Below are 19,273 nucleotides of genomic sequence, written 5' to 3'. Positions count from 1 at the left end.
GCAATATTTCTTCTTTTTTATCAAATCATAGATATTTATCTCTTCTACCACTGAAATGGTTTCTCTGTGTATCGCTGTGTGTGCATGACTGGGAAAAGCCAGTGTCTGGGAACTAAGCACTGGCATTATTAACTCAAATGCAGCCTACTAAAAGCCCGGATGAAGCTCATTGCATGCTCTACAGAATATTTATGTTGGTTTTATTTTTATGGCGTAATTGCTTCCACATTTCTTTGTGGCTGTGGACTGTGATACTCAGTAAACATACCCCTCTACCTCTACACAGCCCCTATGTCTGAGTACCAGAGAGGGGTCCTCGGTGACTGGGGCTCCTGCACGCATATCAATCAGGTATTTGCAAGGTGGCACCTTGGAAACTGCCTGAACAAGTGATAGGAAAAAGGAGCACCTTACCGACTTTAATTTTAGTGGAGAATAAATGAGAAGTTTTTTCAAGGCTACGTTGAGGGATCAATGTTAAGATATAAAAGCCTTCAGACACTGAAAATTAATTGTCTGTCTCGACTGTCTGTAGGAAAGCGTTTGTGTTCAGGGTGCAAAACAAAGCGTGCGCTTCTGTGTGTACGCTGTCTAATTAGATCGCATTGGCTTTAGGAATGTAGCAGAATATTTGTGGACAGTCTCCAGCTCACTCCTACGTATGCAGCGTAGATTATTTCCTCTTCTGACCTGTGCGTACTACACCGGGCTGCTCTCCATGAGCTCATAGCAAGTGTGAAAAGAAACTCCTCACGATGCCTTTGCAGATATGACTTTATGAAAATGAAAATGGCATGGCACAGTTATAGTATGTCTCACTTTTTTTCTGAGTCTTTGTCAGTCACAGCAGAATCCTGTTACAGCACCTGCTCTGCTCTGTATGGTTTTATACATTTATGTCTGACTGTGTGTGTTCTCTATCCGCAGGGCTCCGGAGATCATCCTGGGCCTGCCGTTCTGTGAGGCCATAGACATGTGGTCCTTGGGCTGTGTGATAGCCGAGCTCTTCCTGGGATGGCCCCTCTACCCTGGAGCCTCAGAGTACGATCAGGTAACAAATAATGGCTGCACGGACCTTCAAACTGCATCCTGACCTCTTAGTGGCTCGTGATTGTGTGCGGTCGGTTGCTAGCATACCCATGGATCTGAATTTCATGTGCAGTTACGCTCATGCATTTGTGTGTGTTCTCTCTCCACGAGTGTGCGCTCGTGAGTGTGTTTGGGAGGGTGGGATGCTCCTCCAATCCCCCTGACAGCCCCTGATGATTCTTGCGCAGCCTCCCTGTTTATCTGAACAGATGCCACAGAGCCACTTGTCCAATTAGCGCAGCCCCTGTGCTCCAGAGCAAGACATTGCCGCGTTCCCCCTTCTCTATCAGTCAGACGAGGCTCAGTGGGAAAACCTTGAGCAAGTTGTGCTCCATCACTGAACAAGCTCGCCTGATTTTTCACAAGCCCGAAAAAACTTAGCAAAGTGTCTCATTTACAAGTCTCAAATCAATCTTAGACTCTTGAGCTGAGGTCGTGTTCGGGCCCCTATGCATATTGCAGCCAGATAAGTCTGGAGTAGTTAATGTCAGCCCAGATTTTCATACTTCCAAAAAGAACATCAATCCTAAAGTTTTGGCCTTTTTTTTTTTTTTTTCATCAGAGCAATTTGCCATGCTCCCCAATTCAGTGCAACTTATGATTCAGTCATGCATATGATGTAAAAAGTCTTAAATGCAAATTTTTCATCTTCTTCCTTGCAGATCCGGTACATCTCACAGACACAAGGTCTGCCTGCAGAGTATCTGTTGAGTGCGGGGACAAAGACCACCAGGTTCTTCAACAGAGACCCCGACTCCACCTATCCTCTCTGGAGACTTAAGGTACAGCAGGAATGATGCAGATGCATGCACACAAACACACACAATTCCTTTCAGTAGCTATAAACAAGGTCTGGGGGGTAATGAGAGCAGAATAGATCTGTTTGAGAGGAATCTGCAAATGGGCAGCTCACAGGGTGTCTGCTCCAACTTCTCCCACTGTCTCTCCATGTAGGGAAGTCCCTTAGTTTTTTTGAGCTTTACTCATTGAGTTCTTGATTGTATCAAACTGCAAATACAGCTCTGCAGGGTACAGCAATATTTTCGCCATGTCTGCCCCACCTGTGCCTACGATTGACCTTTTTTAAAAGAGCTGAGTGCATTTTATAATTAAACCCTTTGCCCACTTGACAAAAAAAACACTAACACCCACTAACATTTGGCCTTTGTATGTAATAGCAAAGGTTACAATCGACATTAGCTTCTGGGACGAATGCAGAAGTCACGGGTGTTTATCGGCTCCGGCTTCAATCAGCTCTGATTGGCAGTGATGGGAATTTGACATCTGGGTAGACACTCTGACTTTAGCCCCTTTTCCTGCATACATGTGCTAATTTTGGGTATACCAGTATGAATCTCAGTAACATGCCACACTGACAACGATGATGATAACTGGCTTTTAAATGAAGACACATAGCAACATAGCGTAACGTTCATGCTCTCAAGGCAGCTGCCCATGGGCTTTGAGCAGTTGTTAGGTAAAAGTTGCACAACTTTTTCACATTTCTCAGCCCTCTCTGAAAAACCGTATGACCCACAGGCCTTTTTAAAAACACACTTGTTAAAGAAGGGGGTTTCTGAGGTCCTGCAGATAAGAGTTGACAGCAGCATTGTAGACAGATAGATTATTAGCTTGCACTTGACACCACTGCTGTAACTTCTCATGAGTGTCTTTGGTATGTGGAAAATCAAACGTCAAGACATCCTGACCACTTTTTTTTTCCACTCTGTGATAGCTCAGCTTTAATTTGACCTTGCCATGTGTTTCCACGTAACAGCAGCTGCATCGCTTTGCTGACTGTAATTAAAAAATATCATGTGTTCAGTAAGGAGGTTTCTATAGTCAACACAGATTAGTTTTGTGTACATTTTATTAAATCCTCTGAAAAAGAATGATCACGTGTTTATGCTTGTCTGCGCATTTTCATACACTTTGTGTAAACTTGTATAAAACATGTGTACGCAGTGCAGTTCCTATTCTGCATATCGTCCTGGTGATATAGTGTGTGCCTCCACATGAAGTCTCCCCAGTCTTGCCTGGCTGTTAGATGAGTGTTTGTGTGCTACCCCAGGGTTGCTCAGAGGGCAAGCCGAGTCCTGCTGCACATCAACAACAAGAGGCTGTAATGAGCCAAATGTAAATAGTGCGTTTCCAGAGGGGAAGTGTGATGGGATTTGAGAGGAACATCTGCTTCTTGTCTCCCGCAGACTCCAGAGGACCACGAGGGTGAAACGGGGATCAAGTCCAAGGAGGCTCGCAAGTACATCTTCAACTGCTTGGATGATATGGCGCAGGTATGTTGTTTCGGTAACACAAAGCATGACTCTTCACCCGCGGATCGTACAATAGGTGCATTGCCTTTTGCTTGATTCACATCCGCCTGTCTCGCATTTGAAGCTTCCACTGATGGGTCCACTCAGGTCCTGGCCAAGTTTGATCCATCACATCCCCGAGAATTATCTATCAAATATTTGAAACCCCTTTAAAATATTTATCCTGCCAAGGCCTGATCTCCAGATGCGGTGTGTGTAGCTCTGCTTCTATATAGAGTTTTACAGAGTGAAATGAAAGCAGCTGTTCACTGAACCCCCTCCTCAACTCTGCCTCTGCTCTTCATTTCGCTTAACCGCTATCTAATAAGTTACAGGCCGACATTTGAGCCGAACATGTGGTGAGGCTGGTTAACGTGTTTGATATGTACAGTTTGCTTTCTTATTTAAGCCAGAGTGAATGTTGTGGCTATGTCTTCACTTTGCATGTCTATAGAACATGTAAGCATGTCGAGGGCAATGGTACAAAATGTTTTACTTTCTCCGCTCCCTCTTTCTCAACACACACACGAACACGTTCCAGAAGGTCCCCGCTGGTGTTTCAGAGCAGCTCAGTGGGACCCGCACCATATTGTGTCTGCATGGCTCAGCTGGTTAGCCCTTCTCTCCTGCAGCCCTGCACGTCACCTGCAGGAATCGGCTTGTTTAGAAGATCTTACGTAACCCCAGGAAGTGACTTATAAAGCAGACTTCTATATGGAAAAGCACTGCCACTGAACATCTAACGCTTTCCTCTATGACTCAGAGTGAATTCATCTCATGGTGGGAAAGTTCACATGCAGCCATGACATTTTGATAGGACGTGCCTGACAGGGAGATGATAGTGAGTGTTGTTTTGTTCATCCTCGCTCGGCCAAATACTGGTTCTGCTGGCAGATATGACAGCGATGATGGAAAATTACAATGTTTTTTTCCCAGGGCCCTACGAATCTGTGACAGTACTCTCTTGTCATCATGCACCTCGATACTGCCTCTGATAATGACGAGCTCAAAGATAAGAGATAAGCAGGTGAATTGTTTCGTTTGGAATATAGCCATCCTGGTGCGCAACAAGCAGCAGCAGCCTCTGTCCGTGTGGATACACAGCACAAGTTGTGACTTAAGTGATGGAGACAATTATGGTTGTCCAGTAGCGCCCAGGGCCGCTGTCAGGCCTGTCTGGAATAACATGCTGTTGGCTGGGACAAGATAGTATCGCTGCCTGGGCTTGTTGAGTTTACAGTTAGTGCACACATACACACACACACACACACACACGTAGCAAAGAGTTTAATGAAACCAACCTGCACTGGTATGATATCCCCTGGGTCATCTCTGTCTCCTACGCTTCAAGCTCTGTGTCCCATCTTCCTCTTGCTGCTGCAGCCGAGCTTACTACAAAAACACAGCGGAGATACAGCAGAGCTGCACGCACTTAATGTGGGAGAAAACTGCCTATTTTGCCCCATCTCACTACCCCGACCGTATAAACAAGTCAGCATTGTGGACATCTGTCTCCGCGTGTATAATGGATGATGTAGCTGAAGGCCCTGAAAGACAGAGAGGCTGGGTGCCAGGACGAGATAATGAACCTTCTCTCAGTCGTGGGAAATGCGGGGAGGCTTTAGTCACAAGTATATCTAATTTGAGTAAATCAGAGACCAACTTAGAGCAAATGCAGGACCCCGCTTGAGGCCTGATGTAGATGGAAGGAAGGCCCCGCTCAAAAAATGGATTCACTTTGATCTGCAATCCTTCAATATGTCTGTCGATAGGAGTGGAGCCACGGCAGGAGGAGCAGCACGGCCTTCACCTTATCTTTCTTTTATTACATTCACTTACAAATGCACTTTTTCCTCTACTAGTCTTGCAGGGAGAAATAAAGTTTATGGGTAAATCTGCACGTGCCGTGGTGCTGTGTGCAGAAGACTGGCCATGCATCCTGCATGCCCAGCTCCACATCTCCTGAGGCGTAGCCCGATCTGTCTCACTGCTCGACATCTGCCGTCCCTGCCCTTACTCCAGAGTGGCATGTCAGCGCTCCCCACGGCACAGATGTGGCTCCATAAACAGCCGTTGACATGCAAGGCACGCAAGGCTGACCATGTTAGCTGAAGCCCCTTGTCTTTATGTCTTTTTTTTTTTTGTTTTGTTTTAGTTTTAATTAAAGATTAGAAAATGTCAAATGCTGCCTTTTGGTGTTATTGAAAGGAAATGGAATGAAAATATCTACCTTGTAAATTCACATATCTTAATTTAACGGATGATAGGAAAATTCGTTTTTGCTCTTTGGGCTTCTTCTTATCCAGTCTGATTATTGTTGGCACACCTCAGCCAAGTCCCACCTGCTGTGCACGTGCAACCAAACTGTGTACATTTTCCCAAAGTCATCTCTTCCACTAGCAGAGGACGATGTGATTATTTCTCACCTCATTCTGCAGATTATTCCTTTATCACAGCCAGCGGAGGTGGCAAGCAGAGAGGGATGGTTACAGAGCCTGAATAACCTGCATAGAGAAAGAGAATTGAATCAGATTTGCGGTGTTGACTGGCAGCACATCTGATAGCCCCTGGAGCAGGCCTACAGATAAGCGCTGCGTCTTTATTAAAAACAGGCCTGCTACCTCTGCATGGCAGTCACAATAAACAAGGCTGCCTGTCTGTTGCCACTGTCCCCGTCTCCGTCCTCGCGCTGCCTGACAATCTGCATGTTCGCTTAAACCCAGACGAGCTATATCGCGACCTTGTCCCACTTCCTTCATTCCTCACCCCCCGTGTAAAAAATGAACCCAGTCCCCAGAATTAGTCCCCAGCCTAACAAATCAATCCCTGCGAGTTGTGTAGCTTTTTATCAGAGCAGAAAATATGCAGAAATCTGCAGCTTTGCCCAGTATTTATCCACAACCTAAGCCGCAATGTTTAATACAGATGAAGCAGCATGATGTTCCAAGAACGAGCTTCCCAGAATTGCTTCAGAACATATTTAGGTTAAGTTGTCTTGTGTCAGCTTTCTCAGAAGCTCTCACAAAATGGTGTCCTTTGTGAAAGCTTTTTTTTTTTTTTTTTTTTTTTAACGACTAGCCAACGGCAGCATTTATTGGGTTCATGTTTTTTGTTTGTTTTCACATCTCAGGAATAGATAAAAATCTCAGTGAAGGCGCCAGGAGATATTTCAAGTGGTGCTATAAATACCAGTGCGAATGTTTATAATGTCACTAAGGTGCAAGGTTATCGCCGGGCCCTGTGACACTCACACTGACACCCTAACTCATGGAGCCTCGTGTGTATTAATAGGCCTCTCTATGGGAATAAAATTGTGGGAGAGATTTTTATTCTGTGTCATCTGCAGGAGAATTAGAGACCTTGAATACTTAATCAGCCGTCATGCTAAGATGTGTCTGTTTCTGTGCCTCCAGGTGAACATGACGTCAGATCTGGAGGGGAGCGACATGCTGGCAGAGAAGGCTGACAGGAGGGAGTTCATCGACTTGTTAACAAAGATGCTGACCATCGACGCAGACAAGAGGATCACCCCTATCGAAACGCTCAACCACCCCTTTGTCACCATGTCGCATCTCCTCGATTTCCCACACAGCACACAGTGCGTGCCGAACAACCCTCTTGTTGTTGTTGTTTATATAATTATCATTTCAAACAGTAAAATAACTTCTGCCACTGTCAGAAGACACACTCATCCCTCCCCTGTCTCTCTCTCTCTCTGTGCATGCAGTGTGAAGTCGTGCTTCCAAAACATGGAGATCTGCAAGCGTCGTGTCAACATGTACGACACAGTCAACCAGAGCAAGACGCCCTTTATCACCCACGTGGCCCCCAGCACCTCCACCAACCTCACCATGACCTTCAACAACCAGCTGAACACTGTGCACAGCCAGGTAAGACTGAATAAAACACACTGGTTTATCAGCAACCACTGATAGAGAACGTTTCTGCTGTCAGATGCGAGTATGTAAATTGTCCTAGTTACGGTTTACTTCATTTCCATTGAAAAAAAGGATGTCAGAAATGCAACTGTGGAATATGTATCACTTAAATGTATCACAAAGCAGAGTTGAAACCCTCAAGCAACAATAGCAAAGATGCATCTTCCTTACATACCCAGTCGAGTGCTGTCTTAACCAAATAATCGTATTTTAAACGCCCAGCTGTCAGTGGTTTAACAGCTCAGCAGCCCATGAGCGGCTGTTTGTCTCTTTGTTCTATTTTTTTCCCTCTGTCCGTTCTTCCTGTCTATCTGCACGTTTCCATGCTTACTTGCCTGCCTTTCTGCCTTGGTGCATGTATATCTGTCTGCCTGCATTTCTGTCTGTGCCCCAGGTCCTGTGGGATTGTCACAAAGTGCTGATTACACACATGACAAGCCCCACTTCCTGCTTGCCTTGCATTCTGGGTCTTTCAGGCCTTAAGAATCCCTTTACCAGGCTTCCTCTCTCTTTTTCCCCTCCTCTCACTCCTGTCCTCCTCTGTCTTCTCCTCTTTCCTCCCGTTTCCCGGGGTTGAGCCTGTGGTGCTTTACCGCTTTCGTTCCCGTACGCTCTGTGAATCGAAACTGCTGACTTTTGGCTTATGCCGGAATCATCGAGCGTCGTGTTGCAAGGTTTTCCAGATTGTGCTTAGTTACAACTCCTGCTCTCTCTCCCCTCCCCGCCCCTCTCTTTAGTAAACAGAGTTCTTTATCACCAACTATATCGAGCCAGCTCACACTGTGTAGCATGCGACAAAAACCCCATCTTGCTGTGATTTAAATGGATTAACATTCCCTCAGCTTGTCTTTTCTGCGCCTGGCTCTCAGGGCATATAGACAGACTTAAGTTAGTGATTTATTCAGCTCGATTCATTTGCAAGGCTGAAATGCATCTTTGACTCGCATTTTTTTTTTTTTTTTTTTTTTGCTGCTTCCGTGCTTGTTTATGATGAATGCCACAGTGCCGTATTGATTATGTTCCCTCCCCTGGTGTTCATCGAACACGCTAAAGAGAGCAAATGAAAAATGAAAGAGCTGTCTCTGTATTTCCCTCCGCCCCTGTGTACGCTTAATGAAAGGGCTAAAATTAGACTGTGTCTCGTGGAGCAAATACTACTTACGAGCTGAGCAAACGATGTCTCTTAAAAGCATTTGTTTGTATCTCGGATGTTCCCAGGCACTCTGAGTGTTCCACATGTCTTATTAATGGTCAAGACGTGCAGGAGTTACCTAAGCTTACATAATCATAGAATGCCTGTTGGCTGTGAAATATTACTCCTGTCAGGCATATTGATTTGGAGGCTAGATAGTGAAGCTGTGACATGAAATGTCAAGTTTTGCTGCAGCTCGTTATATTGGCTCATTATGATTCTGTAGCATTTACATTTAAACAGTCCTATAATATGATCTCCTCGCGACTTTAACGCTCATCATTTAGGCTGCATAATAAGGGAGATGTTTATGTTGCTGTGTGGTTTGTTAAATTTGCTAAATTATTTGCTGAGACATATAATAAATTCATGTTCAGTATACTGTCACCAGCAGCGCATTATTATAGTCTAAAGAAGTAAGGTTTATTTGTTAGTTTGATTCAAAATTATTAAAATCTGAGTCTAAATGTGCTCTGGTGGCATTTCACTCATTGATGGTTGATTATTCTAAGAATTGTAGCATTGATTGCATCTCTCCTCACATTCTTTCCCTCCCTCCAATTAATCAAATCAACAGTCCGCATATTTTAAGATGCGTTCAAATCAGTCGTCCAATTTCCTTATTCTTCCATCGGCTCTCATCAATGATGGATGCCCCCGCCATCCATCTTATCTTGATCCGCCGCTTGTTTTGCATCTTTATGTGCGTGTTGTTTTTGTTAGGATATTGTTATCTTTCTGTTTATACCATGCCTGCTGTTCAACCCTGCCTCCTCGGAGCACTTCCACTTCCCTGTTATTCCCATTAGTGCCTCCACTCTCATGATTTTTATTTTGGTCCCATCATTCCTTTAGGCCACCAACCTGGTTCCCTCCTCCACCAACAATGCCACCCTTTCCTTTGCAAGTCCTGATGTCTCCATACTAAACTACCAATCTGCACTCTACCAGCCCTCCGCTGCCTCCATGGCAGCCGTGGCCCAGAGGAGCATGCCCCTGCAGCCTGGGGCCCCTCAGCTCTGCGCTGCCCGGCCGGACCCCTTCCAGCAGGCGCTCATCGTCTGCCCACCTGGCTTCCAAGGTAAGGACCAGTCAGTGTGCGTTAGTGTGTGAGTAGATAAGATCCCAGCCCCCTGCACTTGAACACACCACAGTGCTGTTTTAGTTCTATCTCTGTGCGCACACACACAGTCCTCCATGTTTTGCTGGCTTATTGTCGTTTTGTTTTGCGGCTGTAGCCTTGCACCCCACAGGTAGAGTCAATCCTACCATACAAACAGGGATTCAGTGAGAACTTGATGCAATTAATCACTTGAAAGAAAATTTAATATCTTTGCGTAATGCTTACTCACCCTTTGTTTGTCTCCTTTGTGTTTGCACTGGGAGGGCAGAAGAGCTCTAAGGCATTATTCTGTTTGTTTATTCTCTTTATGGAATGGGTGATAAAAAAAAATCCGTTATTAGAAACTGGTTTTATACTATTGCTATGACTACTGTTTTTGTTTTTCTCAGCACTGTTGCTATATTGGAACGTAGCAGAAGGGTTTTGACATCTGTTGAATGCACATAAATCAGCGTGCATATATAACACATTATGTGATCCCTCGCTCTTAATTTTGCAGATGGCATGTTGTTTGTGAGTGACGCTGTTGCTGTACTTATTTGTTGACATCCTCCATACGTGTGCTTTATGTGTGCACAGGGCTGCAGGCGTCCCCTTCCAAGCACACCAGTTACTCTGTGCGGATGGAGAATGCTGTTCCCATAGTGACGCAGGCCCCTGGTGCCCAGCCTCTGCAGATCCAACCCGGCCTGCTTACACAGGTAGGAAGAGTATCACAGAGAAAGAAACTAATAGAGTTTTTTGGGGGTCTGAAGAATAACAGTGCCTGTCAGACTTGGAGCTGCTCACATTCAAACAAAGCTCTCTGCATCCCTTTTTTTCATAAGCCTTCACTAAGAATAGTATCTATCGATGGAGGCTGGAAATCACTCAATGTTCGTGACCCTGCCCCTGCTGGCAGCTGTTTTTTTTTTCCTGAGCGCATTCAGGCCAAGCTCTCCTGTGCATTGCTCCCTGCCTCTTTCTCGCTCTCTCCTCTTATTCTCTCCCCCTCGCTCTTTTGCTCGCTCTCGCTCTCTCTCTGCTGTCCCACTCTCCTGGAGGCTGCCACGGTCTGATGCACACAAAGGCAGGAGCCTTTCACACAGAGAAGGCCTTCACTGGAGCCTGCACAGTGGAGCCGGAGCTTTAGCTGCTAATATACAGTTGTTGGAAGTAACAGAGAGTGACTGTGCATCACTCTCTCTGCACACACACACACACACACACACACACACACACACTGTAGACCACTTCCATCACCACACCACCTCTTTCCCTATGGAAATTTCCATGAAGGCTTTAAATATCCCTGTGAATCCAGGGAGTTTGAAGCGCTCCCTTATCTCCAGTTAATCATGCAGTAGGCAGGCAGACAGGCAGCAAAGCTTCTGTGTGTGTGTGCACGCCTGTGTTTCTATGGTGGGTTAATCTGTCAGATACCAAATGGTGATTAGCTCCAGGGCTGCTTCCAAGTCAGGCGCTCCAAATTACAGGCCTCAGAGGATCCTGGGAGGTCAGGGGGAAGCTTGGATGAGGCTCTGCATGACCAGAAAATTCACAGCATCACTAGATCCATGGATATGATGGATCTATCGGAGGCATCGTGAAATAAAACATCACTGTCTCATTAAGGAAGATGTAAATGACACGATGGATCAAGTGTGGATCGCACATTGCTGCCATGCTCTGCAGGTATTCACCTCTGTCTGCACACATGTTAACAAAGACAGGCAATAGTTAACGCAAGCAGATGGTTTATATAGGCCAGCGAGCAGCACACCTAATAACTGGGTGTGTGGTGTGCGTGTGTGTTTATTCTTTTACGGTGGGAGGTCTTGCAGGCTTGGCTGAGTTGTTGTTTGCCTCTTGGTTGCATTCTCCCCACCTGCGCCTTTACCCACCCACTGCTCACTGTTGCCCATGCACCCTTTGCCCACCTCGGACCCATGCACGTTCACCCCCCGAGCTCCCCGGGTGTGCTGAGAAGGAGCAGAGTGAAGGAGGCTCTAAGCAGGGAGGCAGGGAAACCAGCAGGGCCTTTATCTGGAGCAGGAATGCAGAAAATGTGGAAACAATTGGGGAGTGAGAGCTGGGGCTTTCAAAGCCCCGAGGTGACAAAGGGTTTTCACCCGGGGAGTGTAGGTCGAGGTGGGAGGCGGTGGGCCACTGATAGTGATGGTATACTCTGAGAAGAAAGAAAACGGCCTCTTAACTGGGTTACCATTTCAGGGCAGACAGGCTGGTTACACAACGCAGACGCCTAGTGAGAGAGGCATGTAGAGTGCCGGGAATGGAGATAGAGTGAGCAGGAGGAGGAGGAGCGGGAGATGGATGGATGTATTACAGTCTCTTAATGGCATGTTGATAAAAGGCCTTGGATGTGGTCTTGGATGTAAAGACCATCTCCAGCTCCAAAATGTTCCATTAGAGATGTCAGTCATCAGTGCACAGACAAGGCAGCTGTGTTGGCCTGCAGATGCCCCCTGCAGCACTTCAACCACAGGCTGGTTGGTTTGGACTTTGCAACCTGCCTCAAAAAAAAAACAAAAAAAAAAACAACAATTCAACTTCCACAAGCCTGCAGCCAGAACAGAAGAGAACAGCTACTTTGTGTCAGAATATAATGAAAACAGACAGAGCAAAGCAAATATGTGAATACAAAGATAAAGGTTAAGATAAAGTTAAAAGATAAAGGTAAAAATAAAGTCACCGTAGCGTATGCACAGATTATCTGCTTTGCATTTTGTATGGTGCCTCTCTCTCCTCTTTCTCTCCTCTCCCTCTCCTCTCGCGTCTTTCTCTTCCTCTATTTAAACGTGTGTGTGCTGCGGCACATACTGATGCCGTTGTAAATAGATGTGCAAATGGTATTAAAGGAACAATTCATTAGCCCTGACATTAAAGTGCTAATCAATAGAACTGCATTAAACTATTAGGGTTACACACACAGTAACACACAAACATGCTCGGGCATGCATGTACACACACACGCACACACATCTTGGCACATCTTGGGGCATATTATGCCGGATGCTCCTCCTGTTCTGCATCAGACATACAAAGTAGCCTCTTTCACAGCGGCTTCAATAGGCCTACGAATTTAATTAGAACATAGGTTGATATTTGACTCAAGTCAAACACATAATCACTCTAAACACGCGCATGCACTCACTCATATGCGTGCAGACATAGAAAGGAGCTGCTGTACATCTTTATTAAGTCCTGGTCTTATCTCTTTTGTCGATGGATGTCTCCTTGACGCCGGCGGAGTTCATTTTGCACGCCAAGTAGCTGGTTTAAACCAGCTGTCATGCACTTTTGAAAAGATACTGTAATTTATCACAACACCCTAAAACTAATCAGCCAAGTTCAACAAGCTCCCTTTGTTCATACATTTATAATGTTTAAATGAAAAGACTCAATCATGGGTATCTTCACAGTCCCATGACAGACTTTATAAAACAAATTAATACAATTTATAGTCTGGATGTTTTGCTACATGGCAGCTGACTGTTTTTCTGTATCTCCTCTCTCTGTCTTTTCATTCTCCACTTCTTGTCCTCCACCCCCCGTCTTTGTTTTTCCCCCTACCTCAGCAGGCCTGGCCCAGCGGCACCCAGCAGATCCTGCTGCCTCCAGCCTGGCAGCAGCTCACCCACACCTCGGTCCAGCATGCCACCGTCATCCCCGACTCCATGAGCAGCACACAGCCCCTCGCCAACTGGAGGTGAGCAACACTGCTTTCTTTCTTTCTTTCTTTTAAGCGCTCCCAGACAGTCTTAACCTTTTATTGATGTCTGAATGTTGTGGCCTATAGTTTCCCGAATCCACCCTTCTTCAAACGTGGATTTGGCTGGATAAATAAATCTTACAGGTTGATGTGCCGCACTTTAAAGCTTCAAAAACAAAGCACTTTGAGAAATCAAGTTTATACGCATAGCATCGGGGGCAAGTCTGTAAGTCAGGATAGATAAATTGATTTCAAAGGCCAGCAGTGGTTTTATGGCTTTTATAGGTCAAAATGTGCTATAGGAAGATGGTATGGTATAAGACTGATTGACCGACGAGACTGTACCGCACTGACAGCCTGTCCTTTATCTTCAATGAATCACGGTCCCCACATGGACACTGGTGCTTTTATAAGAGCAGATTTACCTCGGGGAGATGGGATATGTGTACATGTAGAGACATCATGTCTGGTATAGCCTGTCACTGTGATGACTCGATAAATGGATGGATAGATGGGAGAAGGGCGATCTGCAGGGAGATAAGGAAGATGCAGGTACATAATGTGTATGCGAAAGGACTGCTGGGGCCATGTATGCACGGATCCATTCGGAGCTGTCCATCTGTGACCAGACACCCACCTCCCCGTCTCCTCCCTCCCTTCCTGTCCAGTGGCAGCTCTGTTGTCCTCAGAGAGACGATCGGGAAAGTGTCGCACTTCCTCTGCAGAGCTATCGCTCCACAGCTGCTGGTGTCAGCTCCTCTGCCCTCCCTCTTTGCTCTCTCCCTCACTTGTTCCCTCTCCTCCATAGGTGCTCTTTAGGAAAGTAAGCTGCTGCCACCCGCTGGCTTCTGTTGGAAATACTTCTCCTGTCTTCTTCCTCACAAACAGTGGCTTTGATTATCTTGTATTTTCAGCATTTCTTGCTTTGCTGGCTTCTTATTGTTGTGGTAACATAAAACTGTCTGATGTTACAGGAATTCCCATCCTCATGGCAGCCATTATAATCCCATCATGCAGCAGCCGGCCTTGTTGGCTGGCCACGTCACGCTCCCATCCAACCAGACGCTCAATGTGGGAGTGGCACACGTTATGAGGCAGCCCTCGACCAATAACAACTCCTCTTCCAAAAAGAACAAACAGCACCAGATGTCTGCCAGGTAGTCTAACACAACACATGACTCATAGACTTATTGTAAGTCATCATCAAAAGATCCTGATGTCTCACAGGTTTGGATTCTGATCCTCAGCATCTGCATGACACTTACATCTACTCTGTCTTTCTATCAGGAACATGTCAGCCTATGAGGTGTCGTCCTCTCAGGCGGTGCTATCCCCGCAGCGCTCGAAGCGGGTGAAGGAGAACACACCCCCACGTTGCGCTGTGCTACAGAACGGCTCGGCCTCCAACTGCCCACCCCCGCAGGGCTGTGGGGGAGGCGGGTGGGGGGCTAACGAGGCAGAGCAGGCTTCCAGCACTACCCGCGACCATCAGCACCAGCACCACGTCCCCAGACAGACCATCATCATCCCCGACACGCCCAGCCCTGCAGTCAGCATCATCACCATCAGTAGTGACACAGATGAGGAAGATGACCACAAACAAAACAACAGGTCAGTTCCGGGTTTGAAGGGATTAATGTGGTTCTGTTTAGCTCAGTCGATACAGGCTAAGTAGTTTGTTTATCACTGGGGTAACCAGTGCTTGTCATGTCACTGTGAATCACCACTAAAGTTAAAGGTTTGCAGGTTTGTTATTGCAATATGGGATTTCACAGCAGACACATCACAAAGGTCTGGGGCAGAGAAACATGCAATGTGTCCAGAGCTTGAATTCTCGTTTTTCCTCAGTGTCCGAGTACGTGTGACGCAGCGTGAAGCTCTTGCCAGACAGTGCAACCTCACATCTTTAGAACCCAACAATTAAAATGATTTATATCCCATCATTCATAACCCTTATAATTTATTTGTAACGATTCGTTTCTCCACTGTCCCAGAATTGTCCCAGACACTGTGTCTTTGTGTCGCAGGTGCTATTTTTATTGTCCCCAAGACATGGACTACATTTAATAGGCTGCATTTATGAAGCGCTTTTCAAGTCTTAGTGATCACTCAAAGCCCTTTACAACACAAGCACCACTGACCCATTCACACACACACTCATACACTGGTGGCGACTGTGCAAGGTGCCACCTGCTCGACAGAACATTCACACACGCACTTACACGGCAAATCTGAGGTTCAGTATCTCGCCCAAGGACACTTCAACATGTAGTCTGACCTTCATTTCAAGAGCCTTGACCTAGCAGCACTGAGACGTTTTTTCACCATTACCAGCAAATCTAAGAAGCCGACTTTCTGTTTTTTCTGTGATCGTGACTGTGAGATTGTAAAAGTAATTTGATCTGGAGCCGTGAAATGCTAACGGGGCCACCCAAGGCCAGTGGCATTTTGCGACCATTGATCAAATCAATTTAATAACCATGCAGTCACTTGACAACAGAAAAGAAAAGATGCACCAAAGACAACTTCTATATGCCGTGATGTGCTGTACTGAAAGTCAGTAATCACAGAGTAGAAAGAAAAAGAAAAAGCCACAGATTTACAAGCTGAGAAAACAACTCAGAAGTATGTTTTGACACCCATTGTATGGTTCAGGGTCTTTACTGGGATGCAGGATACAGTATATGATAAAGAAAGGGTGCAAAATCAAATCTGATATTACCAATAAGCCAAAACACGTCGTTCTAATACTGGTGGCCTTGAGTTTACCTCAGTCACTGGAATTCATTTTTATGTCTTCTTCTGTTTCCCCTAGTTCATCTTCAAAGCAGCGGAAGAATGTCATCAGTTGCGTGACGGTCCACGATTCACCCGACTCGGACTGTTCCAGCAACAACAGCCCCTACACTGTGGAGTCCAGGGCCCCCAACAACAACAGCTACGACACAAAGACCACCATCCTGGACAACTACAACAATGGGAACCCCCGCACCATCATCATTCCCCCTCTCAAAACCCAGAACAGTGAGGTCCCGAGTGAGTGTGAGCGCCTGATGCCAGGTAAAGGACTGTCACAGGTTCTTTCCTAACCTAAAAACTCATGCATAGCTAGTAAGTTAGTTACTGTTCAATACTAAAATTGCTGCTTCCCAGTTAACTAAACTTGTATCCTCTCCTGTGCAGATGCTATGAACCATCAGAATTCAGCTTACAAGTTCAAATCCTCCAATGGAGTGGTGTCTGGCAATAATCACTTACCAGGGGGTGTGGCTGGAGGTGGGTCCTACCGTCAGCAGCGCTCAGGGCCACACCCCCTCCAGCAACAGCCTCTAAATCTCAGCCAGGTGAGCCATGTCTTGTCATTGTATGCATGTGAATACGTGTGTGTATATATGTGTGTGTGTGTGTGTGTGTGTGTGTGTGTGTACACAGCTTATTTTGGGAAATAAGCTTTTTTGTGCTCTGTTAGATGAGAAGATTGATACCACCCTTATGTCTGATGTCTGTATGGTAAATATGCAGCTACCAGTTAGCTTAGCTTAGCACAAAGATTAGAACTGTAGCCTGGCTCTGTCCAAAGGTAACAAAAGAGAAAGGTGAGAGTGTTATTGATCCTTGTTTATAACTTTCTGCAAGAAAGCAATTAAGTTCATTTCTCAAAATGACTATTCCTTTAAGGGTGAGAATTAATTTTTGACATATGTCAGAAGATTTTTGAAACTGTTTCAGAAAATTAAGGGGATAGTTCACCACAAAAAAATATATATATTTTTCCTCAAACCTGTTGTGCTATTTATCAGTCTAAATTGTTTTTGTGTGAGTCACTGAGTGTTGGAGATGTCAGCTGTAAAGATGTCTGCCTTTTCTCCAATATAATCAAATTAGATGGCACTTGGCTTGTGGTACTAAAAAAATACATTTTAAAAACTCAACAGCAATGTCTCTTTCCAGAAATCATGACTCAGTTACTCAAGATAATCCACAGACCTTGTTGTGAGCAGTTTAATGCAGGAACTATTAACCATATCACTGTGCAGAAGGAAGTGTGCATCTACTCATGGATGAGAGCCTCGTGCTCGTGACAGCGCGAGATTTAAAGCATCCTCCTCAGCTGAGCTGTAACACTAGCTAGCTCAGCGGTGCTAGGTGAGCTAGCAATAGATGCACACTTTGTCTGCACAGTGATATGGTTGGTGGGTGCAGTTTGGTTGAAAGGAAATAGTTCCTTTATGAAACTGCTCACAACAAGGTCTGTGGATTGTCTTGAGTAACCAGGCCATCTCCAACACTGTAACTCACACCACACTCTAGACTGATAAATAGCACTACAGGTAAGAGGTAAGAGGAAAAATTTGTACTTTTGATTTTGGGGTGTACTGTCCCTTTAAGAAAATAATATTTGAGGCTTCAAGCATTTCCATGAACAACAATTTGCAATATCCTCTCGGAAATCAACAGTTAAGGAGCAATAACACTGACAGGCCCTCTATCATCTCCTCTTCCAGGCCCAGCAGCATATGGTAGCCGAGCGAAATGGTCATCGGCGCCAGCAGGCCTACATCACCCCCACCATCGCCACTCAGGCCCCGTACTCCTTCCATCACAATAGTCCCTCTCACACGGGCAACGTCCACCCACATCTGGCTGCCACACACCTACCCAGCCAGCCCCACCTCTACACCTACACAGCCCCTGCTGCTCTGGGCTCCACCGGCACTGTGGCCCATCTGGTGGCGTCACAAGGCTCGGCGCGCCACGCAGTCCAGCACGGGAGCTACCCACCAAGCATCGTTCACCAGGTCCCAGTCAGCATGGGCCACCGCGTGCTGCCCTCACCCACCCTGCACCACAGCCAGTACCAGGCCCAGTTCGCCCACCAGGCCTACATCAGCGCTTCGCCTGCCTCCACTGTCTACACTGGATACCCGCTGAGCCCCACCAAGGTCAACCAGTACCCTTACCTCTAGAGAAGACACTGACTGACACTGGAGAGCCTAACCCAGCGCTGCTGCTGCCCCCGAACCCACCCGCCCTGAGCCCCGTCGACATCCTGAACATCCTCTCCTCGACCTCAGACATAAACAGAGACAGAGGAACATGCAATCCTCATGAAACTGTCACATATAACTTGAAGATATAACGACAGAGAGAATACGAAAAAAAAAAGATACACAGCCTCTCTAGAAGGGAAAGATGGGGTTGAGTTTCAGAGGGGTACAGTTGAAGATGTTTTCTTTCACATTTTTGTTTTCTCCTGAAAGGGCCAGTTTTTGCTTTTATTTGTCGATTCTTCGCTTTACTTTACAAGGAAAGTAACGCCTCATTAGTTTTACAGGGAAGTATGAACAGGCCTTTTGGGACAGTGGAGGTTTTCTGCTTTGTTTTCTTTTATTTTCCCCTCTTAAATTTGGGAAGTGACTGTTGAACAGGGGTTACTGACTGGAAGTTCGGAATCCCAAGGAGAATTTGGGAGAAGGTGAAATACGGAAACCTGCTGCTCTTCAAAGAAAAAAAATATTGATGGCCTTGAACTGTCTTAATATTTCCAAATCATTCATGGCGTGGGGAGAAAAGAGAGGCAACTCCCCGCCCCCCCCACTCCACCTTCTCCAGCCGAGGAGGCTTCTGGAAATATAACCAACAGAAGACAACAAACTTTTTAGTGTATTTACAGATATTTTTCCTTTATGTTTCACCTTTATGACGATACTTCAGTTTTAGCTAGGTGTCTTAGCTGGGCCCCGTTCTTAGAATGTAGCAGTCTGCACCTGTTTGTTTTAAGACGTTTTTTTTTTGTTTTTTTTTCCCTGATACCAATAGATTTATTTGTTCCTCTTTTTCAATGTGATTGCACAAAGTGGTTATAATAACATAGGCATGTACAACGTGATTGTCTGTGTGTGCTAC

The 19,273-nt window shown here is 45.8% G+C and overlaps 1 protein-coding gene across 1 annotated transcript in view; it reads left to right on the top strand.

The window, feature by feature from the left end:
• Nucleotides 1-18,399, top strand: part of hipk2 (homeodomain interacting protein kinase 2) — a 76,050-nt gene extending 57,651 nt beyond the window's left edge. Inside the window, exons 3-15 of the mRNA XM_049573398.1 lie at nt 928-1,051; nt 1,752-1,871; nt 3,297-3,383; nt 6,815-6,999; nt 7,129-7,291; nt 9,387-9,612; nt 10,234-10,355; nt 13,233-13,363; nt 14,341-14,523; nt 14,654-14,977; nt 16,182-16,426; nt 16,550-16,710; nt 17,872-18,399. Of these exons, the coding sequence (XP_049429355.1) occupies nt 928-1,051; nt 1,752-1,871; nt 3,297-3,383; nt 6,815-6,999; nt 7,129-7,291; nt 9,387-9,612; nt 10,234-10,355; nt 13,233-13,363; nt 14,341-14,523; nt 14,654-14,977; nt 16,182-16,426; nt 16,550-16,710; nt 17,872-18,333 (2,533 nt within the window). The 3' untranslated portion in view covers nt 18,334-18,399. The remainder of the gene's footprint in view (nt 1-927; nt 1,052-1,751; nt 1,872-3,296; nt 3,384-6,814; nt 7,000-7,128; nt 7,292-9,386; nt 9,613-10,233; nt 10,356-13,232; nt 13,364-14,340; nt 14,524-14,653; nt 14,978-16,181; nt 16,427-16,549; nt 16,711-17,871) is intronic.
• The last annotated feature ends 874 nt before the right edge of the window (nt 18,400-19,273 follow it).

Source organism: Epinephelus fuscoguttatus, linkage group LG4 (assembly GCF_011397635.1).
Source record: "Epinephelus fuscoguttatus linkage group LG4, E.fuscoguttatus.final_Chr_v1".
NCBI lineage: Eukaryota > Metazoa > Chordata > Actinopteri > Perciformes > Serranidae > Epinephelus > Epinephelus fuscoguttatus.
This window is presented reverse-complemented; position numbering and strand designations above follow the sequence as displayed.